General features: G+C 46.2%; 1 protein-coding gene across 2 annotated transcripts in view; it reads right to left on the reverse strand.

Moving 5' to 3' along the window:
* Positions 1-10,836: 10,836 nt before the first annotated feature.
* Positions 10,837-24,622, reverse strand: part of PHF21B (PHD finger protein 21B) — a 460,667-nt gene continuing 446,881 nt past the window's right edge. The window contains exons 14-15 of one of the 2 annotated variants that reach the window (XM_069628165.1): positions 14,089-14,192; positions 10,837-12,951 (exon numbers count right to left, since the gene is read on the reverse strand). In XM_069628165.1, the coding sequence (XP_069484266.1) occupies positions 12,727-12,951; positions 14,089-14,192 (329 nt within the window). In that variant the 3' untranslated portion in view covers positions 10,837-12,726. The remainder of the gene's footprint in view (positions 12,952-14,088; positions 14,193-24,622) is intronic. The other variant, XM_069628166.1, reaches the window with a different exon arrangement.

The raw sequence follows: 24,622 nt of genomic DNA on the forward strand, positions 1-24,622 counted from the left end.
AGCTGAGAGGTCTTTAGAAACAACTTTGTGTGGGAGATGGAGAAATTACTTACCGTACTGTTGTTTCTATGGATTCTTCTCCCGCAGATTAATCATCTGATAAGATATCCTCATACAGCTCTGCTGCTTGGAAACTTTTTCGACCCTGGGCGTAGTGGACCTCGACTCAGCCGTGGATCCGTCTTACTCCATCGTTAGCTCCGCACGCAACATCAGCGTTGTATATATTCCACGTCACTACGTCCTGTACCACAGGTCCCCCTTTCCCCCTCCCCCGAGCTTGAACGCTGCAGAGGAAAATGATTGGAGACAAGGCCAACCAGCCTGTAAAAAACTTGACAATGGGAAATATCCCAAAGGGTTGGGAAACAGCTTAGAATTTGCTCCCAAGAATTGGAAAGAAATTAACTTTTTTCCTCGAAAGGTAAGCACCTCGTCAGATAGGAGCGGTCACCTCAAGGTGATCACCAAGTACCCCTTCGCTTAGACAGATGCGCCAAGCCGTAAATACTTTCTGAGCGGGGATAAATGGGAGGGGCAATGAGGAATCTGCAGGTGAAGAACCCATAGAAAGAATATGGTATGTCATTTCTCCTTCAATGGATTGCTTTTCTCCTGCAGATTCCTCATCTGATGGACTCCCCAATTAATTAGGACCACAGAGGCAGGCAGAAAGTGTTACAGTAGTAGATTTTGCAGAACTGCCAAAACATGCATCAGCACCCGCAGGCAGATTCCACACAATAGTGCCTGTTGAACGTGTGCAAGGACGACCATGTGGCCCGCACAGCAAATATCTTTAATGGGAACTCCCCTCTGCAAAGCCGTAGAAGCCGAGACCCCTCTTGTTGAGTGTGCCCTGATGCCAGGAGGATGCTCCCTGCCTGTAAACTGGTAGAATTCCGAGATGCAAAGGATAGTTCATCAAAATAGAGTCTGCCTCATTACAGCTAGTCCTTTGCGGGACAATGAATGGGCCACAAACAGCTGTTCAGATTTCCTGAATTCAGACATCGTAGCGACGTAGTAGCTGAAAGATCTTTTGGGGTCTGAGGATGGAACCATTCCACCTCCTTAGAGGGGAGTAGTGGAGGATAGAAGACCGGCATGTCTATGGACTGAGAAAGGTGGAACTCACTTTTGGAAGAAAGACAGTCCTTACTTTAAGTGAAACCTTTTCCCGAAAGAACTGTAGGAACGGGGGCTTGCAACACAGAGCCTGCTGCTCGCTAACTTTCCTGGCTGATGTAATCACAACCAAAAAGGCTGTCTTCAATGATAGCAGCCTTAAAGAACAGGAATGCATGGGCTCAAAGTGAGCCGCCATCAGAAATGTCAAAACCAGGTTGAAATCCCAGTCTGGGACAACAAAAGGAGTTGGTGGAAACTTATTCACAAGCCCTTCAGGAATTGGGCCATAACTTGGATCGTAAAGAAAGAACCTTGATCTGCGGACCTTTTGAACACAGACTAGGATGCCAATTATCCTTTGACTGTGGTAACCTGAAGGCCTACTGAGGCAAGTGGCAGAAGGAAATACATCACTGTAGTGGTGGGCCAAGAGATGGGATCAATCTTGCACTCCCTAAATCACGCCTCAAATCTTCTCCACCTGCACGCATACAAGAATCTGATAGACAGTCTGCGTGCAGCTAGCAACCATTCAAGTACCCGCTCATAGAGGTCCCAGTCATCATACCTCATCCTCTCAAGAGCCACGCATGTAGGTTGAGGGACTCTGGGTTCAGATGAAGTACCCGACCTTCCGACTGGGTCAGGAGATCTGGGTGCCAAGGCAGTGAGGACAGATGGTCAGACCCAAGATGTCGGAGTACCAAGTTCTCCTCACCCAGTCTGGGGCGATCAAGATCGCACAAAACCTCTTCAGTCTCCTGATAACCCATGGGATGAGGGGAATCAGAAGGAAAGTGTAGTGGAGAGGGAAGGTCCAATCCATCAGAAACGTGTCTCTTAGTGTGCAGTTTGCTGGGAATTCCCACAAGCAAAACTTTCTGCCCTTCCTGTTGGACCCTGTCGCAAACCGTTCCACTGCTAGAGTACCCCAGAAACTTCCCACTCATGTGAGACCATGCTCTGTCTTCTCAGAGCATCTGCCAAGCTATTCTCTGTCCCCACCAGATGAAATGCCGAGACCAAGATTTGGCTCTCCAGCAGCCAGAACCACAGCTGCATCACCTCTCTGCGGAGGGGGAGGGAGCGCACACCACCCTTGTTGTTCAGGTAGTGCTTGGCCACCATGTTGTCTGTCAGATTCAGGACATGCGTCCCCTTGACTCGGGATGGAAGCCCCCAGGGCTAAGATGATGGCTCATAAATCCAGCCTGTTGATGTGCCACCTGGCTTCCATCGCTGACCAAAAGCTGCAAGTCCTCACAGTGAGCACCCCAAGCCTTCAGATATGCATCCATGAACACTCAGGCCTGAAGCCAGAAGGGTTCCCCCGCCACAAGATTGCTGCTGTCGGTCCACCAGCTAAGGTCGTCCATCACTGACCTGGATATCCTGAGAGAATCTGGGAGTGCTACGAGGTACAGGGACCACCGACTTCTTAGGAGCCACTGCAGGGATCTCATGCGCAACCTGGTCTCTGGCACCAGAAAAATACATGAGGCCTAAGAGGCAGAGGAAGGAAGCCGCTGGGAAGGTGGCGTGGTTCTGGACAAAGTCCTCCATTTGTGCAATGCTGTGGACTCTCTCCTCGGGAGGGAAAGCCTTCCTTACCCGGGTGTCTAGGACTGCTGCGATGAACTGGAGCCTCTGGACTGGCTTAACATGGGAGTTCAGGGAGAAGCCTAGCTTGTGCAGTAACAGACAGGTGTCCTCTAGATGAGACAGGACCTGCACTGCCAACTTCCCTCAGATCAGCCAGTCGTCCAGGTATGGAAATACATGGACTCCGGATCTCCTGAGGTGAGTCACAACTACTGCCATGAGCTTGGTGAAGACCATTGGAGTGGTGGTCAACCCAAAGGGAAGCACCCTGAACTGATAGTGATTGTCCCTTATGAGGAACCTCAGGGACTTCCTGTGCTTTTGATGTATCGGCACAGGGAAATAAACGTCATGCAGATCTATTGACAACAGCCAGTCGTTAAGTCCAACCGCATGGAGAATTCCTCTCAGCGTCACCATCCTGAATGGGTATTTTCTCGGGAACTTGTTCAAAGCCCTGAGGTCCAGAATGGGACTGAGACCACCTCCTTTCTTTGGCACCAGGAAATACCAGGAATACCAACACGATCCTCTCTGCTTGGGAGGTACCTCTTCCACAGCACCCTTCAACAACAGGGCTCACAGTTCTTCCTGGAGCTCCTGTCCCGTTTGGATTGTAGGCGGTGGGGGTCTGTCCAGTTTTCTCAAGAAAGGCAGACAAGAACCCCACCAAACGAGCTCCAGGGCCAGGTGTTGGAGGTAATCTCCTGCCATTGGTGCCAATACTCTGCCAACCATCCACCAACCGGTAAGTCGTGGGAGGGGGAAATCAAAGCGGCTTAGAGGGCAGAGCCGCCCCTGCTGCTATTTTCTGGCCTCTAGAAGCCCCTATGCCCCTTCTGGGATGCGAGAAACACTTCTGCCCCTCCCTGACCTGCGGGAGCGGCGCCTTCCTGCTGTAAGGCACATAACGCCTGTAGCTTCTGCCTCTAGAGGCAAAGCTGAAGGCAGTTTTGGCCGGATGCGCAGCTATGCCCAGCAATATTGCAGCTAATTTTGACTCCCTAAACATTTCCAAGGAGCTATTAGCCTTCTAGCCAAAAAAAAAACCTCTACCAGTTGCCAATTGTGGACGTTCGGAGAGAAGCCAGAAGAGCAGATATAGGCTTGTCTCCTCAAGACTACTGCCGACCCCATCAAACAGCCAATGCAGTCGGCCACGTCCAGGTCCGTTTGCAAAAACTACTTGGCCACCTCCTTCACATCTTCTACCAGCCGTGAAAATCCATCCCGCATTTCTCCTTCGGGAATGCACTGAGCTGCCTGCTCCACAAGCCAAATATGTATTTCGCGAAACAACAGGCTACATTGGTGGCTTTCAAGACCATGCTGCCTGAGATAAAAACCTTGGCAATAGCGTCCAGCCTTTTACCTTCTCTGTCTGGGGGCAGATTAGAAGTGGAGGCCGCAGGTCTGGTTGAGATTGGGGCTGCCTGCACAACAAGCCCTTCTGCAGATGGGTGAGAAGCCAGAAATGATGGGTCTCCTCTCACCAGCCCGTACTTCCCCGTAAAGATAGAGATGACTGCAGGAATGGAGCAGAGATGCTGCCACAAGGAGGCTAGGGGATTAAAAGGACGCTCATCCAATAGGTCTGTCAGCTCATAGTCCTGAGTCAGCATCAATGCAGATTTCAGACTTGGGGGTCTACCACTCTTTCCACTAGGGCCCTGAACTTAGCATGGGTGTGAGTTTAGGGCTGACCCTGCTGAAATTCTACATTCGGAGATGTGTCCAGACCGCTTGCATCCTGGAGCCCTTCGGACACTGCCAAAATGCATACTTGCTCGTCAGATAAGATCGGACGGCTCATGACCCTGTAACTATGGCAATCGATGTCCCCTTGGCCATCCCTGTGGTCGGTTCCGAAAGTAGAGGCCATGGACTCGAAGAATCCAGACCTGGAGACGGAGGTGGGGGCAAAGGAAGATTTCCCTTTCGACGTCGACGGTATGGCTGCCGTCATCGACCGGGCTTGGGGAGTCTTGAAAAAGGCTGAGCATCAATGGCTTCTGTGACTGTTTCATCATTGAGCCCGAAGACTTCGACGCTGATGGCGTGGACAAATGGGCATGCGTGGGGGTCGGGATTGCGGAGCGCTTTTGCCACTGAGACTTGCTGTTCACACCTGCCTGCATCTTAGACATAGCCAGCATTTCGCTTTTGAAAACTTCCCAATCTTCTCAAGTGGTTGGTCAAGCTGGGGGCTTACCTTTTTCCGACGAAGAGTTGGAGGTCTCATGAGCCTGGAGAGGACTACATTTAGCCCCCAGGGCAGGGTTCAACAGCCGGATAGATGGGAAGGAGCGGAAAGTCCCCAGATTAATTCTTTGACCAAGCAGTGAGACCACAGAGGAGGTGTTAAAGAGGAAAGAGTATTGTGCGAGATAGCCACAGGTTGCACCCTGATGGGGGAATATGCCAGGCCTGACTTAGTCAAGGATAGCAGATATGGCAAGACGTCCTTAGGTTGAATGCTGAAAGGGTCAAGGCCAGTGAGGAACACCAGTGGGAAAATGCGCCCATTTATTCCTGAAACAGGCAAGCGTGGAAGAAGCGTGTGCTCTAGCTAGAATGTCCTTGCAGTCTTGCGGCAGTGGGATATCGCCGCATTGTAGGAGTGTAGGAGCCAAGTCGTCTGATTCAGGGAGGAAAGGTTGTGGTGTAACACTGCCTTGGCCCTCCTGTAAAGATCGCACAGAGGAGGCAGCTTCATTGTCTGAAAACATTTAACAGGCGAGCCACCATGGGGATTGGGGAAAGCATATAGGAACCTCACCTCCCAGGGGAACATGAAGGTTCTCCCAGGCTCTTCCAATGAAGGAACCTTCTAGCAAAAACTCTGCACATCTTGTTGACGTGGGCGGAGAAGAGGTTGACTTCTGGGGTGCCCCATTGATGGAAGATCTAGCAGAGTGGAGTGCCCATTTGTGACAGGAGTTGAGTTCTTTGCTGGTTGCCCCCCCCCCGGTTCAGGACACACAATATTGTTGTGGTTCTGTCCGTGAAAAACCAGACCACCTGACAGCTGACTAAATGAAGGAAAGACTTGAGGGCCTAAAACACTGCACAGATTGATATGAAGAGTCTACCCTTTGTGTGTCCAGAGACCCCTGCCATGTAGATCTCCAGTATGCGCGCCACGCCCTCCAGGGAAGTGTCTATTGTGATGGTGACTTCATATGGGGGTGTGTGAAATTGAGAGCCTTGGATGAGAAGAGCCCGGAATGACCACCAGAGCAGAGCATTATTGAAGTGCCTTGTTAGAGGGATCTTGTCCTACCAGGAACCAGAGGCCTGTCACCAGCGTGCATCAAGAAACTCCTGGAGAGCCTACATGGGAAACCGGCAATGTCGAAGTAGAGGAATGATGTGGGTATCATTCCCTAACAGAAACTTCAGGAGATGGACTGAGGCCATCTTCATCCGGGAGAGTAACAGGACTTTGACAAGAATGGCTCACACCCTCTCCTCTGAGGGAGTGGCCATGCAAGAACGTCTGTACAGCTGAGCCCCCAAATGTAACGTTCGATAAGGCGGGGTGAGACAGGATTTCAGAATGTTTACAGAGAATCCTAGAGACTGTAAGAATTGGATAGTCTTTGCGCTATGGCAGGTTGCCATGGGAAAGGACTCTGCCCGTACCAGCCAGTCATTGAGGTATGGGTAGACGTGGACACCTGAGCGACAAAGGTGTGCAACCACTGGGGATAGACACTTGGTGAATACTATCGGGCTGACCAAATCCCTAAGGGCAGCACCTTGAACTGGAAATTGCAACCTGCCCTGTGAAGCACAGGTAGCATCAGTGTTTCCGAAGAATAGGGATGTTGAAATATGCATACTCTAGATCCAAGGATGCCAGTAAATCCCCTTTTTGAAGTGGAGGTAAGACTTGCAGCAGAGTCACCAATCTGAAAGTTTGGGCCTTGAGGAATTTGTTAAGGGCCCAGGACGGGCCTCCAACCTCCCAATTTCTTTTTCACTAATAAGTTCCTGGAGTACACTCCCTCTCACTGCTTACTCGATGGGACTCGTGTGATGGCTCCCTTTAACAGGAGCTATTGAATTTCTTGTAGTAGAGGTACCTGCACCTCTACCTTTTGCAAGGGAGGAATCATGTGTGGTCTTTTGACAAACTCCTGCGTGTGGGCCCTGCTGGATGAGGGATAACACCCATCCGTCTGTGGTATTGGATTGCCACTGTTCGATGAGATGGAAAAACCTCACTTCCACTGGGTGTGAAAGTGGGGAGGCTGCACCCGAGATGTGTCAGGTTTGTTTGGTTGCTAGGCTCATGGTGTGCGACGAGCAGTGGTGGTGTTCGTTTTCTCTAGAAGATTGGGGCTTTGATTTATACTTGTCTGGATCCGAGTATGATGGAGACCGGTATGATGCGGAGTGGTACAAGGGCTGGCAGTCCCTTGATGTTCTAGAGAAGTCGGATTAGCCGCATCCAAAAGGACTGGTTTCGTTGCTGCAGTGTGCCAAGAATTGGCCGTCCGTGTCTGCCTTGGTCTGTCAAGTGTTGTCCACTTTCTTGCCAAAGAGGTTTATGCCATTAAAGGGCAGGTCCACAACCTTTGCTTGGACTTCCGGCCTGAAGTTAGTGTCCTTGAGCCAACCCTGTCTGAATAAGGCAGCACCCATGCCAAGTTATCTGAAGCCAGTGTGCATGATGTCCACTGAGACAGAAATCGCATGGCCAGAAGCTGCCAGTCGCTCGTGAAGAAGGGCAAATGCCTCCTCCTTCCTGCCATCCGGAAGGAATTCAAGAATCAGGCCCATCTTGAACCAAAGCTCTCTGACGCACCTGGACAGACTGGCCATTGCATTAGCCACCTTGATGGTTGTAGCGGCTGTTGAAATTATGCATTTCCAGACGCTTACCTTCTGTCGGGGGGGAGCAGAGCATGGTTAGGAGGGGTTGGGCGAATGTTTCCGGGATGTTGCTGACACTACAGAGTCAGGGTTGGGCTACAAATTGAGACAATTAGAGTCTGGCACCCTATATTTTTTTTATCAAACCTCTCCTTTTTGGGGTGTGCAGAGCATTATAATTATAATTGTTCTTTTATAAACATGCTTAATACTGGAGACTAGTTTCTAAGCGTGAGACTGGGTTTCGAACCTGTTTTGCTATGCATTGTCTTGCTTCCAAGACAAATACGTTGCCCCTTGTCATGGTCAACAGACCGTCCTTACGTATGTCCTCAAAAATAGGAATCACAACAATCCATTTTCTGTTGCACAAGATGCAGGTAGAGGACACCTTTTTTCTGTTCCTCTGGAACCAAGACAAACAGCTTTTTGGCCCTTGACATTAAAATATGTAAGGATGAGATTTCATCCAGAGGAGATGGTTCGCCATCCACATACAACAGATCATCAAACTCATCTATGCCGGTGGTGTGCTTCGAGGCATCCCCTAGTGACATGTTATAGTTGTATTCCGTGTCTGTAATGTTGGGCCGCAGGACAGGCGGTAGGTGATCCCTTGGCAGACGAGGATCAGCAAATGACCCACCTGGGCCTTGTGGTGTGGATAGGCCAGGCAGCCTGTGTTGCAGTTCTGACACCAAGAACAGCAAGGTGGAGAGATGACGTCTCTAGAAGTCTCCACCTTCGGAGGTAGGGTGGCTGGAAAGGTAGGAGGACCCATCACTGGCACAGGAACTGCCCATGGGGGGCCTGGCAGACTTGGGGCTAGACTGCACAACTTCCATCTCATTGTCGTAGAAGATGTCCCACAGGGCCCTCAATGTCAGATTCAAGGGTGGGTTGAAGCATTTCTTCAGGTGGAGTAGGCACTGACCCTGGCATAGCCTGAGTGACTCCCATGGTCAGTGGAAAAGGTTGTGGAGGCCTGGATAATGCAGCCGGGGCTGATGGTTGAGCTGACGACGACTACAACCAAGTAGCAGGCTCAGCCTTGGTTGACAAGGTTGTGGTTCAAGGCCTGTGCATGGTCATCGACGGGGTTATGGTTGATGGTGCACTTACACATTCTTGAGGCTGCACCTGCACAGCTCTTGGGGAAGGTCTTCTTCTTGGTCTCTGCCATGGCTGGATGAAGTCCTCACGGTCGAAGACGAGAATCTGCTCCAATGGAGCGCCCACCTCCGGAAGAGGAACATCCCCAGATGTCGCCAGAGTCAAGGATTCAACAAACATCGTTAAAATGTGAAAACTTGTACAAAAAGTAGAAGAAAATATCAAATTATTCTGAGATTCCTGAGGACTCCCAACTCAACATGCAGTAAAAAAAAATCTGAAGATGGCCTCCTGGGGTGGAGCTAAGGGAGCCCTTTCTATTGGCTGCGGGCAGTAGGACATACAAATTGACTATACTACAGCACTAAATAACCGAAGTTTCAATGTTAAAATAAATTGCTCTACGTTACCGAGAATTCCCAGCTTGACGACTGGAAATATTCATACATCATATGAAACTATGAAAGATCCAATGCTGAAGAAAGTGCTAAACTAACACTTGGTGCCCATGGTCAGCTCAGCACTGACTGCATATCAAGAGAATTAGCATATGTGGTTACATACCAGGAGGCCTTCGAGCTTGAGGGATATACCGATGTCAGATGTGGTAGTAAAGGTCTGCTGTCTCATTACTTCTGGAAATTGAAGTTTTCAGCATTGGAACTTTTGTTCTGGGAGACCTTCTCCCAAGGCTGTTTCTCAGACAGCTTTAGCTGCCGGTCACTACAGGTGCCTAATCATCATGGAGCAGTACCTTCATGTCTCTGTGACATGTTGCAATGGCAGATATGAAAAGGCATTTACAGTTCTTAAAGTCTGACATGTATGGCCTGATTTACAAAAAATTATTTAACATGAGAAAGTCTCATTGATTTTTTTTTTTATAAATAAGGCCCTTAGTGTCAAACCAGATGTACAGTTGTACTTTGGGTCAAAGGGGCCCCAGCCAAGTCTGACTTACCTAAGAGAAAAAGTGGGAGAAAGATCAAACCTTTCTTCACACAAAAAACCATTCTGATAGGAAAGACAATGTTTTGTCATTAACGTGTAATAGATTAAGTGAAAAAACAGCAAAGTTGTGCAATTGAATTGCCTTCTGAAGCACAAAAATGGGTTCTTTGTGATACTGAATTCAGCACACCAAAAAGACGGATTTATTTCTGCTGATTTGGTGCAGCCCTCAATATTCGTCAGAGATCACATTTTGGAGGTTTCACCCCCCAAAACCCCACTTCATCCAATCCCCCTCACCTTAAAACAGGGGGTTCACCCCAAACCTCCCTTTCCTTCCCCATTCCCGACAAAATACATCACCCTACCCCCTAATCTCACACACACACCTGCCCCCTCCCTTCCATGACACAAACACTCCTCCTGGAACCCCACTTAAACAACCTCACACAACGTATCCCCAGACCCTGTCACGCTACATTCGCCCGCAGACACACGAACACACACACACACCCTATTCGACCGTGTCTTCGGGTCTGGCCCTGCCTGTCAGCACCCGTGTGCACTCATCAGGTGTAGGGGCATGACAGTTCGATTTAGAAAGAATGCTGTAAGCAGTCTCAGAGCGGTCCCTCTAAATTGTTATTTTTGTTTTTGTAAAAATAAAACATGATTTTCACTCTATACCCAAACATGTGTTTGAAAAACGACACACTGTCCCATAATCCTGGTCAGACAAACGAAACAGTTGATGACTTTTTCAGCACAGAGTAGCCTAGAAAATTCATTTTCAGTAAGCCGATTCCTGAATGCAATCTGCTCTTTGTTTTGTCTGGGATTTATGTTTTATTATAATTAAAAGTAAATGTGTTCCTTAGTCTGGCTTAGCAGTGGGAAACATTCAACACTTTGCGTCTACGGAGGATCCATTGATCGAGACTAATGGGGGCATGTAGTCAGTTTATATATTTGGAAATGTAAATAATATTGATACGTTTAAAGTTGCTAATATCTAACACTGCTGTTTCCATTGCAATATTTCAAGTCCCAGGAAACCACATTTTCAATGCATTTTTTTACATCTGTAATTCGAACCGTTTCTGCTGAAATGAGAAAAATAGCCCTGTGACAAAACAACATCTGGTAACCAAAACGACATTCAATTGTCAATCAAGTTTAATGCATCATAAAGAAGTAAAACTACATTGACATAATTTAGACAAACACTTTGTTTACCTATGAGCTCTATCCACTGGATAGACCCTTCTTAAAAACTACTTTTAACAGTCCAAGACATTTCATCTGAAATTGGTCACATTATTTTAGCTGCACATTTTTTCATCTCTTTCCTTTTCTATTCTTTTGAGAATAAAAAAAATATGTATCATTGGACCTGAAAACATTTACATTGCAAGCCACATACGAATGCATAATTGGCATATAATAACCAATGTAGAACAATTGTGTGTTCGTCTGCTTTGATCATTAATAAAAGAATATAAAAATCTTGTTCAACCCAGTGTTAAGTGTATTAAAATAGATTTGTATTGTACGGCACAGTTTCTCCCGGAGTTGTGAAAATGGTTTGAAGGGACCATGTTCTTTCTAGAGTAATGAGCAACTGCAAAAGCCACAATCTGCACCTATGTGATATGCTGTGAGTCTGCTTTACGTCACGTTATTGTACCTAGTCTCGCTCCCCTAGTAAATACACTTCTGTGCTAAATTTTTAAAAATGGCAATAAATGTAAAGAATTGGCCAGGCACACAAGAACCCTGCACCGACCTCACCAAATTCTGAGATAAGCCTCAGGATCACAGTGAAGCCCTAAGGCCTGCAAAGGTGCCAGAATCATAGCATCAGGAAGACTAGCTAGTGAAACAAGCAGGTGTTCTAGGACCTTCTTGGGCGTAATACTATCCATGTAAAATGAACAAAATAAAACAAACAGAAAGCCAAACAACAGTTGCCAAAACCAGCAAAAAGGCAAACAACTCACAGCCCCTCCTTCCAAAAAAATTCTACAAACATTTGATATGAGAAACTCCGCTTGAGGCAGTTTTTTTCCTGTACCATTTTGCAGATCTTTCTGCAAGCAAAAAAAGTCAGCATGTTTTTCACATTACATATTTTACAATAAAAATGCAGTACAAAAATGTAAAGGTATTTTTTGGCATATTGTCTGTACTGGCAAGGAAAGAAAAAAAAAGTAAAATATTTAATTGCTTTAAAAAAATCATGTTCCTAACCAAAACCAAAACAAAGACCTGTCAAAGATACCCATTGTATGGTTTTCTGGTAAGCCCTGCAAGAAAATCTCCATGAGAAAATACATTAATAGCAAAATAAGTAAAAAAAAGGACTTGCAAAAAGTAAGGAGATTCAGTGTCTTGCCTCTTTAAATACTTCAGAACGCATATAGACAAGCATCAGCATGAAAATACTTCAATATTCCACTAGAAACGCTAACTTCATACAGTTTTTCATTTAAATATCTTCAATTCTCGGCTAGATTAATACTGAAAAAAATGCTCTTTTTGTTTGAAGGCTCTGTGAGTGTCCGGGACATTAGCAATTTCCAACAGCCCTTTTCCAGCTTCACCTGAATAAATGTGGCAGCAGACCTTATTAGGGAGAATGACGACAAACTGCACCTATAGCACTTCTGCAAAAGTGGCGAGAGGAGCTTCCCTAACCGGATTCCAAGTCTCCTTTCCCAAATTCTTCACTATGTGAAAAACAACCTCGCCATAGTCTGTCCATTCATCCACTCCCAAAAAGATGCCATGATTTCATCTTCCAGGCGTTTTTCAGATCCGTCAATACATTAAGGCCAATATAAAAGTCTCCTAAGCACTGAAGGTGGCGGCTATTAAAAAATGTACACACTGTTCTGCGGTAAGTTGCCACAAAAGCAAGCTACACACAGCGCAGGTCTGTTGCTAAGTTCCGTAGTACACAAATGTGCACAGAACAGACCAGGCTCGCCATTCCCTTTTGTGCTCACCTTTCGTGTGTAAAAGTCCATCTTTTGGGCGGCGGCTGTGTCAGTTGTTACTCTGAGACTGCTGCAAGGCTTTGTGCATGGCCGCGGACGCAGATGATGGTTTGATCCAGGGAACTGTCAGCAGGGAGGAGGTGGTTGTGGTTGTCATGGTGAACTGAATCATCTGCTCGTTTTGTATTAGTCTAATGAGGTTTTTTAGACGTTCCAATGATGACTGAGTTCCTTTTTGCATGGCCAACAAGCTGCTTTTTTTCTCCAAGCATTTCTACCACGGGGAAGGGAACAAGACAAAAAAAAGCATTAACAACCGTGTAGACGATTCTCTGGAAACAATTTATTGTGGGTGAAATATTATGCTTTTCCTCCTAGTGGACGTCTTCATCATTTAATATTGATGTTCTCAAAACAACACGTTTTGTGCCATTTGTATACTTTCGGCCGTTGGTGCTTGTAAATAACACACTGCACTGGTTAGATGTTACATGTCTTTAACAATAAAAACAGACTGCATTTTGTTTGGGATGGCTTACAAGTTAAAGTCGGGGTGACGTGCCCACCATGGTAACGCTTTATGGAAAGATTTTTTTGAAAGATGCGAACACAAAAATGTACACCTTACATTAACAATTTATTTATACTCTAGATATGAAAATAACTTCAATGCAAATAACAAAGGTACTACTAGGTGGTGCAGATAAGGAGATACTGAAAAATATGCATCACACATTTTTAAAACTCAATTCATGACGTTTAGTCCCAAAGCCGTAGGAGGACATATGAAGGCGGGGCGCCTTGCAGCCACACTGCCGTTATGCAAATAAAAACACACACTATTATGCGACATTTGAAATCTATGCCAGGTGTTTCCATTAACAGGTGTGTTTGTAAAAGTGTATGCAAAAATTGTCATTTAATGGGTTAAAGAGTGGGGGTGACAACAGCGTGACAGCCGCGCGCATAGAGGCCGTGGCCTATATCCTCCCTGAATAACTCCATTTTATCTCATCGGTCCAGTTTGGAACCGACACTTGAAATGGCTGAGCTTTAAAACTGTCTGCCTCTGACCTACGAGTGTACTTGTCCTCTTGGCATTTGATAAATCCAAGAGTATATTGCAAGCCATACGGAAAACATTCTGTCCATTGGCCTGGAAACAGCCTTTACGGCAACTCGGGGTAGAGTGGATCTATTTGACTCCAAAACCTGTCAAGAGTCAGTATTTCCTTACAGCGTGGGAAACATGCTAAAACTAGCTTTGTCATATTCCTAATGGCAAAGGCAGGTGTGATTAAATAACTGGCACGGGGGCATGCGGCAAGACCCCACCCTCCCCCAGCATCATTACAGCGCGCGGCGTGACGTGTAGGGAGTGCACTTTACAGCTCTGGATAGGAATGCTCACCTTCATTGCATTAGTGAGGAGCCGGTCTTTGTCTTGCAGCTGTCTGTGCTCGCTTTTCAGCTCGCTGCCTCGCTTTAATAACTTTCTCTTCTCCTCTTCTTTGACTGTGAAAGGGAAAGAGAAAGGTCAGTCGGCTTAGGTCGCAGATGGGAAGAGGCAGGCAGGCTGGCTGTCAAATGAGATGTGCTCACTCAACTTTTGAATGGGAACGTTAAGCTGATGGCTATTAACGAGCTGGCCGCGCCGTTATTTTAAGTAGGCAAACAATGGCGATGCTAGCGTTTGCTATCCTCAAAAGTAGGATGCGTGCCGTGATTGTGAACACATAACAGCTGATGAAAACCATTGTACTTTAGGTGAGCACACTTAGTTTAAAGTATCTACATTAGGCTTGCAAAACACTAACTACGACCCAATGCACCGTTTAAAACGTCAATGAACGTGTTCTATACCAAGAATTAATCATCCTTTAATGTACACAAGCACTGGCGTGTTCCTGAAAAGACACAAACACAACACACGTTTTATAAACATCAGTGTAAAGTTATAAATGGAATGGCACCATGAAATTGTGACATTACTACCAGAAATATTTAGCTACAGAAATGTAAATCGTTTACATATTTTTATAACAATACTTTTAGGCTTGGTCCGCCAGGCGCTTAGTAAGCCGTTTTTTGTTTCTATTTGTCCTTCTCCGCCACCTTAGCGCCTTGCCATCTGTCACGCACGTGCACTATTTGAACCGGTGTTGGCAGAGTAGGGTAGCCTAAGGATTGTGGGCAAGATTCCCAGAAGCGCTTTATAATGGCGCAATCCCACAGGAAAACGTTCTCTGAATCAGGCCCACCATGCTTTTCTCCCTCTAATCCCCCTGCGCTCCTTCCTTTTGTCTTACACCTGCACTTGTAGTATGGCCTTCAGGCCAAGTTTGCTAGTCATTTTTGCTTGATCATTTGGAAGTTTCAAGGCATAAGAATTACTGTATTCCCCTGTTCCCGCCCTGCCTTTAAGTGCTTTGAAGCACTTCACCCATGTACAAGCACTCCACAAATAAACTATTACAATCGCCTTTCTTAAACAGATGGTAACTGCAAAACAGCACGCAATTATATCACCCTCTCCATTTCCTTGTAAACCACTGTGATAAGCTGTACCGCCCCGTTCTAGTCATGCCAAGCATTTAACTACAAACAGACTGAGGCAGTTTTATGGTTAATGCTCAAAAGTTAGTTTTTTTAATTTGCAGGTTTTACTATGCCTACTAAAGATTTTCCAATTAAAACATCCACAAAAGCACTGCTTGATTAAAGACATTCTTTGTATTAGCACTGCTCTACGCACCCAACTAATCACCTAGTGGCGAATATGCAATTCAATTTCTTAATGAGGCCCACACAAAGGAAACGTTAAATGAAGTGCTATCCTGCGAAGGAGCAACGTTGGAAAAGTCCATGGTGGCCATGAGAGAGTGGGATCACTCGACACAAACTTTTATCATGTTAGAAGGTTATATTGAGGTTGATACTGAGATGCGTTTGGTAGATGTTGAACTCCTCACATTTTATGGGCTTGCAACTGACATGGCTAAGACACCCAAAGCCATCAGGTTGATCAGGCAGTGGAACACCGATGCCTCGTACAAAAATGGGTTGTAGCATCTTAGCAGCCCTGGATCTTTGCTGGGGGGTAGAAAAGATACAAGCTACTCTTGTGTCCCAAACTTGCAAATAAAGGTAACTGCTTTTCACACAAAAGATCATTTGAGTCCAAAGAACAGAGTGAACTTCCAGAGAAGTTGAGGGCAAAATCAGCCATTCGTCCTATACACGAATCTCTGAAAAGATGGAGAGAGGTCTCTGCTGCCATCAGCTTTATAAAGATCCAAGTGTTCAAGATGTCCCAAATGGAAACGCCTTGTACTGTTATGCCCATTGGAAAAAGCAAATGCTGACAACGAGGTGGCCACATTGAAACAGGAATGCATCCATTCTTCAGATCAACCCGGCAGATCGAGCCCCCTGAAACCAGAGCAGATGGGTTCTGTGCTGGAGGATCACTTTGCGTTTCTCCAGTGGAAGATAAGGTGGAAGATAAGGTGGAAGACACGGTGGAAGATAGTGCGCATAATCTGGATATTCTTGTGTTCTACAAAGAACCATAAGTAACTTCATTTCAGCAATTGGGACATCCTCGATTGTACAAATCTGCATGAGCAAGTCCAACTCTCTGGAGAAAATCTCAGAACGCAGCTGCGGGAGTGGGCGATGAGAAGAGGAAAATGGGGGAAGGGAAGGTAGTAGGCTTTACAAGCCATTACGAGTACCCAAGTTTCTTTGAAGAATCCAGACTCAGCTGATATCTGGTGCTCAAACCACCCTCTGACTTAAGACAATCGAGTCCGGAGTGGAGAGTCATTTTGGGTTTTGCACCAGAAGTTCTAGGATGAACAAGGGAAGACTTTGCAGCAGTGTGCCCCAATTGGGTACTAGGAGACCTGTTCTGCAGTTGGCTCCATCAGTCCCGAAGCCCTTGAAACCCATTGAAAGAACACGCTCTTTCTTGTCTCTGATTCGATGAGGGTCGAAAAGATCTGGTGGGATGTATATCAATATGATAAGAGCTTCAGCAGTCTCAGTCAACCTTTTCCTCAGAGGAAACCCTAATCAGTGGAGAGGTCAAACCAATCCTCCCCATTAAATGGGATATGAATAATGTTTTCCTGTTTATCTGTTACGTCAGCTGTGACCAGTTTGACTTCATTTAGCCCACAATGCAAAAGAAAGGTTTGCTAATTGGAAGATATTTTCCCAACGCTTACAACTCCTTTCACAGCCTCCGATTACATGATGTTACCAGGGAGTGAGAAATTCCATTGACAATTACTACTGATTTTAGTTTATTCTTCAACAAAATGACTCAACAGAATTCTGACCTGGAGAAGGGGCGTTGCAGATGAGGTAGAGTAACCTTTGTCCCAAATCATTGCAGCACAAGCACGGAGGATTGGGCCCGAGACTAGGAAGAGAAACAACCTTTCCCTGAAAGAACACGTTTTTAATGTCCATGCATACACTTGTTCAAAAGAGCATGAGGGTGACAACTCCTTCACTTTTCAAACACCCTATACATTTGTATGTGAATGACTTGCCATTTCTTGTGTTTCAATACCGATGACAGGTCACCCCCTTCAGCAGATAGGGTTTCTTGTGCTGAAATACCCAGGCACTCCTCATCCCCATCTTTTGCACATAGAAGGCCCTGGCTGAGGACCCTAGGTTATCCTCTGCTTAACCTTGAATGAAGCGGTTATCTTCTTTTTCTGTATCTGGTGGATCTCTGTTGGGATCCTTGGTTTCCACATTTATAAATCAGTAAGTTGTTGTTAGTGGTGTTAGAGGCCTTGTATGGCAACCCAGGAAAAGGAGCAAACATATGGTACTCCAACAGTTTCACCAGTGCTACTCGTGCTGCTGGTTATATTAATGTAGCAAATTCTTCAACCACTGCAGAAAGTGCAAAGAGAGTTGGGATTCAAATCATCAATTCAAGAAGTGAATTTCTGATGCTACTGCCTTTAAAACGCACTAACATTCATTTTCATCCATCACTTTTTTGATTTCCTTACTGCTTTTATTAATCTGTATTTGTCGCTGGTTTATAAAAATTGAAAATACAACTGAACAGAGGAAGTGCATTTAGCCAGTAGCCGGAAGTAGAGATAAGATCTGAAACAATGTCAGGCAACAAGAGAGAAGTTAAATGGGGAGGGGAAGTAACTGAGCAAGTGTAGGGAACTTACTGCCCTATATTGAATTAACCCCGTAGGCCATGCCATATGCCGACAGCCCCATACTGACAGCGTGTCTAGGAAGACACATTTTCTCTGAATTAAAAGGCCATGAATTTTCTGAATTTGAAAGTTCACACTCCAATCTATATTTTCATCTTTTTAATGTTCAAAGATTTAAGTGGGTAGGTGTCAGAACAAGAGATATAGTCAGGGACAGTGGTTCTTAATTTGTGACAACCTGGATTAGTATGCCATCTTCACAATGTTCAGCTTCACCCCAATTTGTGAAATTCTGAAATACATCTGCTGCCGCTAGGTTATTATTACATTCCTTTGAAGAATGAAAATGATTATATGGGAAAGAAATAGGGTATTTCAGGTTTTTCTACTTTGGATATGGGTTCTTATTTATTACTAATCACATCTAATATGGTATGACATATGGAGAATTAATCATATATGCATCCTCTTGACTTGCTGGTTATTGACATACTAGAAAGATAAGGGAGTAGTTTCTTACCTGTAACTCCATTTCTCCAGCATTGGTATCTTTCATGGATTCACATGCTTAGGATATTCCCCGTCAGGCTGGGAACCCTCAGTATATTTATAGACGTTTTCCATAAGAACATTTTTGACACTTCTGTGTCCTATCTACGTCGTTTTTGGCCGCTTACACCCGACCCAATAAGACATAGGGTATAAATAGCCCCGCCCCCACGGCTCCCTTCAGATTTTATCCCCCAAAGTAGAATGGGGCATATAAGGTTTGCATGCAGGGGAGGCCGGCCGGCGCATGTGAATCCATGAAAGATACCAATACTGGAGAAATGGAGTTACAGGTAAGAAACTACTCCCTTCTCCAGCATTGGATCTTTCATGGATTCACATGCTTAGAATAGATTGTATAGCAGCACCCCTAAACTGGAGGTGTGTAATGCAAACCAATATCATCATAGCCACACATGCAGTTAGCAATGTAAAAAACTTTCAATCATGGTACATTAACAGTAAAAAAACAATTATGATACATTGACAAGAGGATACACCTCTCTGTGGGGCTTACCTTACTGAAACAGGTGTCGTAGGACTGCTCGTCCCATCTGCATATCCTCTGCATGCTGCTGCTCGAGGCAATAATGCTGAGTGAATGTATGCGGAACCAACCAGGATGCCGCTTGACAGATATCCACCAGCGGGATTCCGGACCACAATGCCGCCGATGACGAGGTGGATCTCGTTGAATGGGCCTTTGGATGCTTTTCCAAAGGCTTCCCTGCTTTCGAGTGGCAAAAAGCAATCGTCGACGATACCGAGCGGGCAAGTCCTTGCTTCGAGATTGATTTTTCCTTTGCCGAAGGGCCATAAGCCACAAATAGTTGTCTTGTACCTCTAAAATCTTGAGTACGATTGAGATAAAACTTTTAGGGCTATTTTTACATTCAACGTATGGAGAGCTTTTTCAGCAAAAGATGAGGGTGTTGCGAAGAATGTCGGCAGTACAAATGAAGAATGCTTGTGGAATATAGTTGGAACCTTTGGTATGAAATGAGGGTTGGTTGCCAATACCACTTTGTTTTTGAAAAACCTCAAGTATGGAGGGTCAATAACCAATGCTTGTAGTTCCGAAAGTCGTCTTGCTGAAGTAATAGCCACCAAGAAGGCCAATTTCCACGATAAGAATTTTAAAGATGACGACGACATAGGTTCGAAAGGAGCCTTCATTAGTCCTGCGAGTACCAGGTTGAGACTTCAGTTCGGAGGAAACTTTTTGGTTGGAGGAAAAGTTCAGAATAAGCCCTTCAGGAAATGTTTAACCAGTCGATCACTAAACAGTGGTGTTGAATGTCTTTTACAAGTGAATCTCGAAATGGCTGCCAGATGAACCTTTATTGAAGAGAAAGATAAACCTCTTTCTGCTAAGTGCAACAAGTATGGAAGAAACTGCTCTGCCGCAATGTTCAGGGGTTCTAATCCTGGTTGATCTTTGCACCACATACAGAATCTCTTCCACTTCCATGCACACAAAGTATTTGTGGAAGGAGCCCGTGCTGCTTGTAAAATTCGGCGACAGTCCGATGAAATGGTCAGAGCCCCGAACTTGGAGAAGTCAGGAGCCAGACTGTCAAGCTGAGGCCGTCCGGGTCGTGATGCCAAACTGCTCCCTTGTCCTGAGATAGAAGGTTGCAGGCTGCACCTCACTGAGGAGGTCCAACAAGGCCCAAACATGTCTGGGGTTGCTTGGTTTTCTGTGCAGAGGGGACCTGGCCTAGCAGTTCGGGCTGGGCTGCTACCATTGGTGGCGGCAGCTGACTGATTTGCACATGGCTGGACCCCTTTTGCAATGGCGCAGATGGGCTAAAAAACGGTGGTGTGGAAGGTTGCCCAGAACAATTGCCAGTGGTTCAGATTCAATCCAAACCTTCCACCCATCACTTTTGTGGTCACAGAGTCTTCTGGAACCTCACTGGTTGCGTTATCGACAGCTGAAGTAGGTCTGAGAACCACGACTGTCTCGCCCAGTTAGGATCACACTACATGGGTATTTGTGAACCCATTGTAGAGTACGTCGGATGAGTGGAAACTGAGGGAACGCATACGCGAACTTGCCTGTCCATGGGAAGGAGAATGCTTCCCCCAGCGAGTCGAGTTGTGGCCATCTGCTCGCGTACTGTGTGCACTTCTTGTTCTCTCTCGTTGCAAAGAGGTCCAGGGAAGGATGGCCCCATTTTCTGAAGATGTTCGTCAGCTGTTGGTCGTTCAACTCCCACTCGTACAGTTGATTCATCTCTCTGCTGAGAGAGTCCGCCTGTACATTTTTTACTCCTGGCAGCAGGTGGTAAGCTAATATACTTATTTTCTGTTCGAGAGCCCAATGCCATATTTCTTGAGCTTCGGCCGAGAGAGTTCTGGAACAAGTACCTCCTTGTTTCCTTAGGTAGAACATTGTCGTTGTATTGTCCGTCAATATTCTTATGAGAGATCCCTTTATGCATGGTAAAAATGATTTTAGGGCCCAACGTACCGCCCTCAACTCCAGCAAATTAATATGAAGGGTCGACTCTCCTGGGGACCACTGACCTTGCACCTGCAGGGACTCCAGATGGGCTCCCCATCTGGTCAGAGATGCATCCGTCACCACTGTCATCTGAAACTCCGGTTCCTGCAGGGGCATCCCTCTCGTTAGATTGTCTGAGAGTTGCCACCAATGAAGTGCTTGTACAAGCTCGTTGTTGATAGTCAATTTGTCTGACCATAATCCCCGACTTTGGGACCATCGGTCTGCCAAAAATTCCTGTATTGGTCTCATGAAGAGACGACAGTTTACTAATGGGATACACGATGCCATGGCCCCCAGTAGTGACATGTATTTTCTTACAGACACTCTGGTGTTGGTTTTCCACTCCTTTGCCTTGTGTCTGAGTTTGTGAACTCTCTCCAAGGACAGTTTTACCAGTCCTGACTGCGTCTGGAACTCCGCACCCAAAAACACCAAGTTCCTTGAGGGAGTTAAGGAGGACTTCTCGAAGTTGATTGCAAAGCCTAACCGCTGCAGAATTTGCATGGTGGCTTTTAGACTTGTTTGGTTTGTGCTATTATCAGTGACGACCCCCTTACCAACTAATCATCCAGATAAGGGTAAACATGATCTTTTCTTCGTAGCCATGCTGCTACTGGAGCCAAGCACTTTTTGAACGTCCTGGGAGATGACTTTAGTCCGAATGGGAGTACTTTGAACTGGAAGTGGGTTTGACCAACTACGAACCTTAGAAATCTTCTGTGGCGTCTTGCAGGTCTAACGACACCAGAAAATCCCCCGGTTGTATAGATCGGATAACCATCTGAAGCGTAAGCATTTTGAACTTCAGACTTTTCAGTGTCTTGTTGAGATCTCGGAGGTCTAGAATGGGTCGCCACTTGCTGTCGTTTTTTTTTTACTACGAAGTAGCGGGAGTAAACTCCCTGACCTCACTCGGCTACCGGGACCAATTCTATAGCCCCTTTCTGCAGCAGAAGCACCACTTCTTGTTGTAATATTTGAAGATGGGGTTGCGCCGAAAACACAGGTGGAATGTGCGATGGCACGTTTTTGAACTGCAAAGAGTGGCCTAGTTTCACCGTGTCTAACACCCAACGGTCCGATGTTATTTTCTCCCACTCGTCGACGCAGAGACACTCTGCCTCCCAGGACGTCCTGAAGCTCGTCATTGTTGGGACTTTGACTGCTTGTCTTTTGTGGACGATGAATAACCTCCTCTTCTTCTCGAAGCCTGATAGTCTCGGCCTCTTCGAGTCGCTTGGGCAGCTTACCTATAGCCTTTAGAGGAATATGATGGCCTGCCGAAACCCCGGTCCCTGGATGCCACAAATCGGGAATTCCCTGATGCTCCTCGGAAGGGGCGAAAAGATCGAAATGTTCTGCCGCTCTAAGAGAGCGTGCTGTGTCAGAGTCTTCCTTCATGCCTTTTAAGGCCTTGTCGACCTTCTCCCCAAACAATTGTTCTCCTTCACACGGCATATCGATTACTTTGTACTGCACCTCTGGCCTAAAGTTTGTACACTTAAGCCATGCTTGTCTTCTCAACACCACTCCGTTGTATATTTGTTTGAAACCTGATTCTGCCAGGTCTACGGCGTATTAATCGAGTGGTTTGACGCCTCTTCCCCCTCAAGCACCAGCAACATAGCAGATTTTCTGTGCTCATCCGGTAGATGTTCCAGGATGGGGGCTAAACGGTGCCACATCTCCCGATCGTATCTCGCCGTAATAGCCAGTGAGTTAGCTGCCTTTACCGTCGTCGCTCCTACCGACAAAACTTTCTTTCTAAAAGCATCCTGCCTCCTGGCATCCTTTTCGGGGAGGGGGGGGCACCTCTGCCTCCGATTCCCATGTCGGATCTCGTGAAGGGGACGATGATATGTCCGAAAAAGACTATGTCCATGGTCTGACTCGGAATCTGGTAACTATCCTTCCTCCGGGTGTGAGCGTGGAGGATCCTCACTAACTGGACGGGAGGCTGGCACTCTGGTCGAAGACCGCGGGCCGGACCTGGTTCATCATCGGCCGGCGTAGTCAGTACCACTTCAGGTGTACCAACTTCGCATCCAACCAGCTCAGTAGAGTCGTCTGTAACGTGGACACCACTTCCAAGGACAACACCGACTGGGGATTCAGTAAAGACGATGTAACTGGAATACTTCGCCCACTCGAGACTGTCAACGAATTAACACCCTGCAATGCAAGATCAGTTGCACCAGCCACCTGTTCACGGTCGTCTTCCATAGATGATATTGAGAAGGCCGCTTCCTGTTGTAATAGGTCTCTGGCAAGATCGGATCGTAGACAGCCGGATGCCAGCCCTCTGGAGGGTCCACCGTCGACGATGCCAACTTTTCAATCGTCGTCATCTGACTCGACGAAGGGACTGTAGGAATAATCTGCGCTGATGGTAATGAATCCGTCGACGACCGAACTTCCGTCGACGACAGTGGTGGTTGTAGCACAGGCTCATGAGGCGTTTGCCTTTTTTGAGCTTGATTTATGCTTCGACGAATCTCGAGGGTGACCTGTGATGGTCTCCTGAGGAGGTCTTTAACGGATCTTTTCTGTCCTTTTTTGACAAGGAGGAAGAGGAAGCTTTCCCTTTTGATGAAGAGGATTCCTTCGTAGAATGTTTTTCAGAGGGATGTTTCTCCGTCGAACGTGGCTTCTTCGCCGGTGGCTCTGCAGATAAAGAGCGGCGAGGAGCTACCGGAAATTTAGATCTCGAAGCCAAACTGTGTAGAGCCTACCTCTGGGGAAGGGTATGCTCCCGCCCCGTCATTTAGCCACGTCACCAGACGTCTATTACGGTCTTTCAGGGTCTTCTGTGAGAAGCCTTTACAAATCTCACAACTGTCCGCAGAGTGATGAGGATGAAGACAATACAAGCAATCCATGTGCCCATCTCCTTCGTAAACTTTTCATTCCGCATGTAGCACACGGACCAAACAACGCCTTCCCAGACATTGGGAAAGAAACAAAATCAACCTATCAACCTTGTAAAATAGAAGATAACATCAGGTGATCCCACTACTTTGGAGACGGTTGAAATCTGAAGGGAGCCGCAGGGCTATTTATACCCTACGTCTTATTGGGTCAGGCATAAGCGGCCCAAAACGACATAGATAGGACACAGAAGTGTCGAAATCTTTCCTATGGAAAACGTCTTTATAAATATACTGAGTGTTCCCAGCCTGACGACGGGGAATAGTCTAAGCATGTGAATCCATGAAAGATCCAATGCTGGAGAAAACATACCCACACATTTAAACCTTAACCTGCACATGACAATAAGGTGCAACAGCATACTCTTATTAATTACTATGTTTTAATCGTTTTGAACTTCTTTCACCCAAGGAAATAAATGACTGAATCATTATCTGGGTGAATCATGCAAGTAGATATTCTTGTGAACCACTTAGCAGATCCTAAAATCCCACATTGTTGCAGATAAGAAAAAGGCAAGACTGTACCACATATACTAACCTAGTAGATGATCCCAAGTAGGTTGCAATTGCAAGTGGACGATGAATAGGAAGGGCTATTTGTGGATGATTTCACTGGAGGATTATGAGATTTATTTCCCATTACCAACTCAACAGCTGTTGTGCAAAAATCTCTAGCCGTGGTTCAAAAGCGTTTGTCTTCAACAGTGAGATTCTGCGGTTTTGAGAAACCTTGGCATTGGATTCAGTGGT

Source organism: Ambystoma mexicanum, chromosome 12 (genome assembly GCF_040938575.1).
Source record: "Ambystoma mexicanum isolate Mex_15411 chromosome 12, UKY_AmexF1_1, whole genome shotgun sequence".
Lineage (NCBI taxonomy): Eukaryota > Metazoa > Chordata > Amphibia > Caudata > Ambystomatidae > Ambystoma > Ambystoma mexicanum.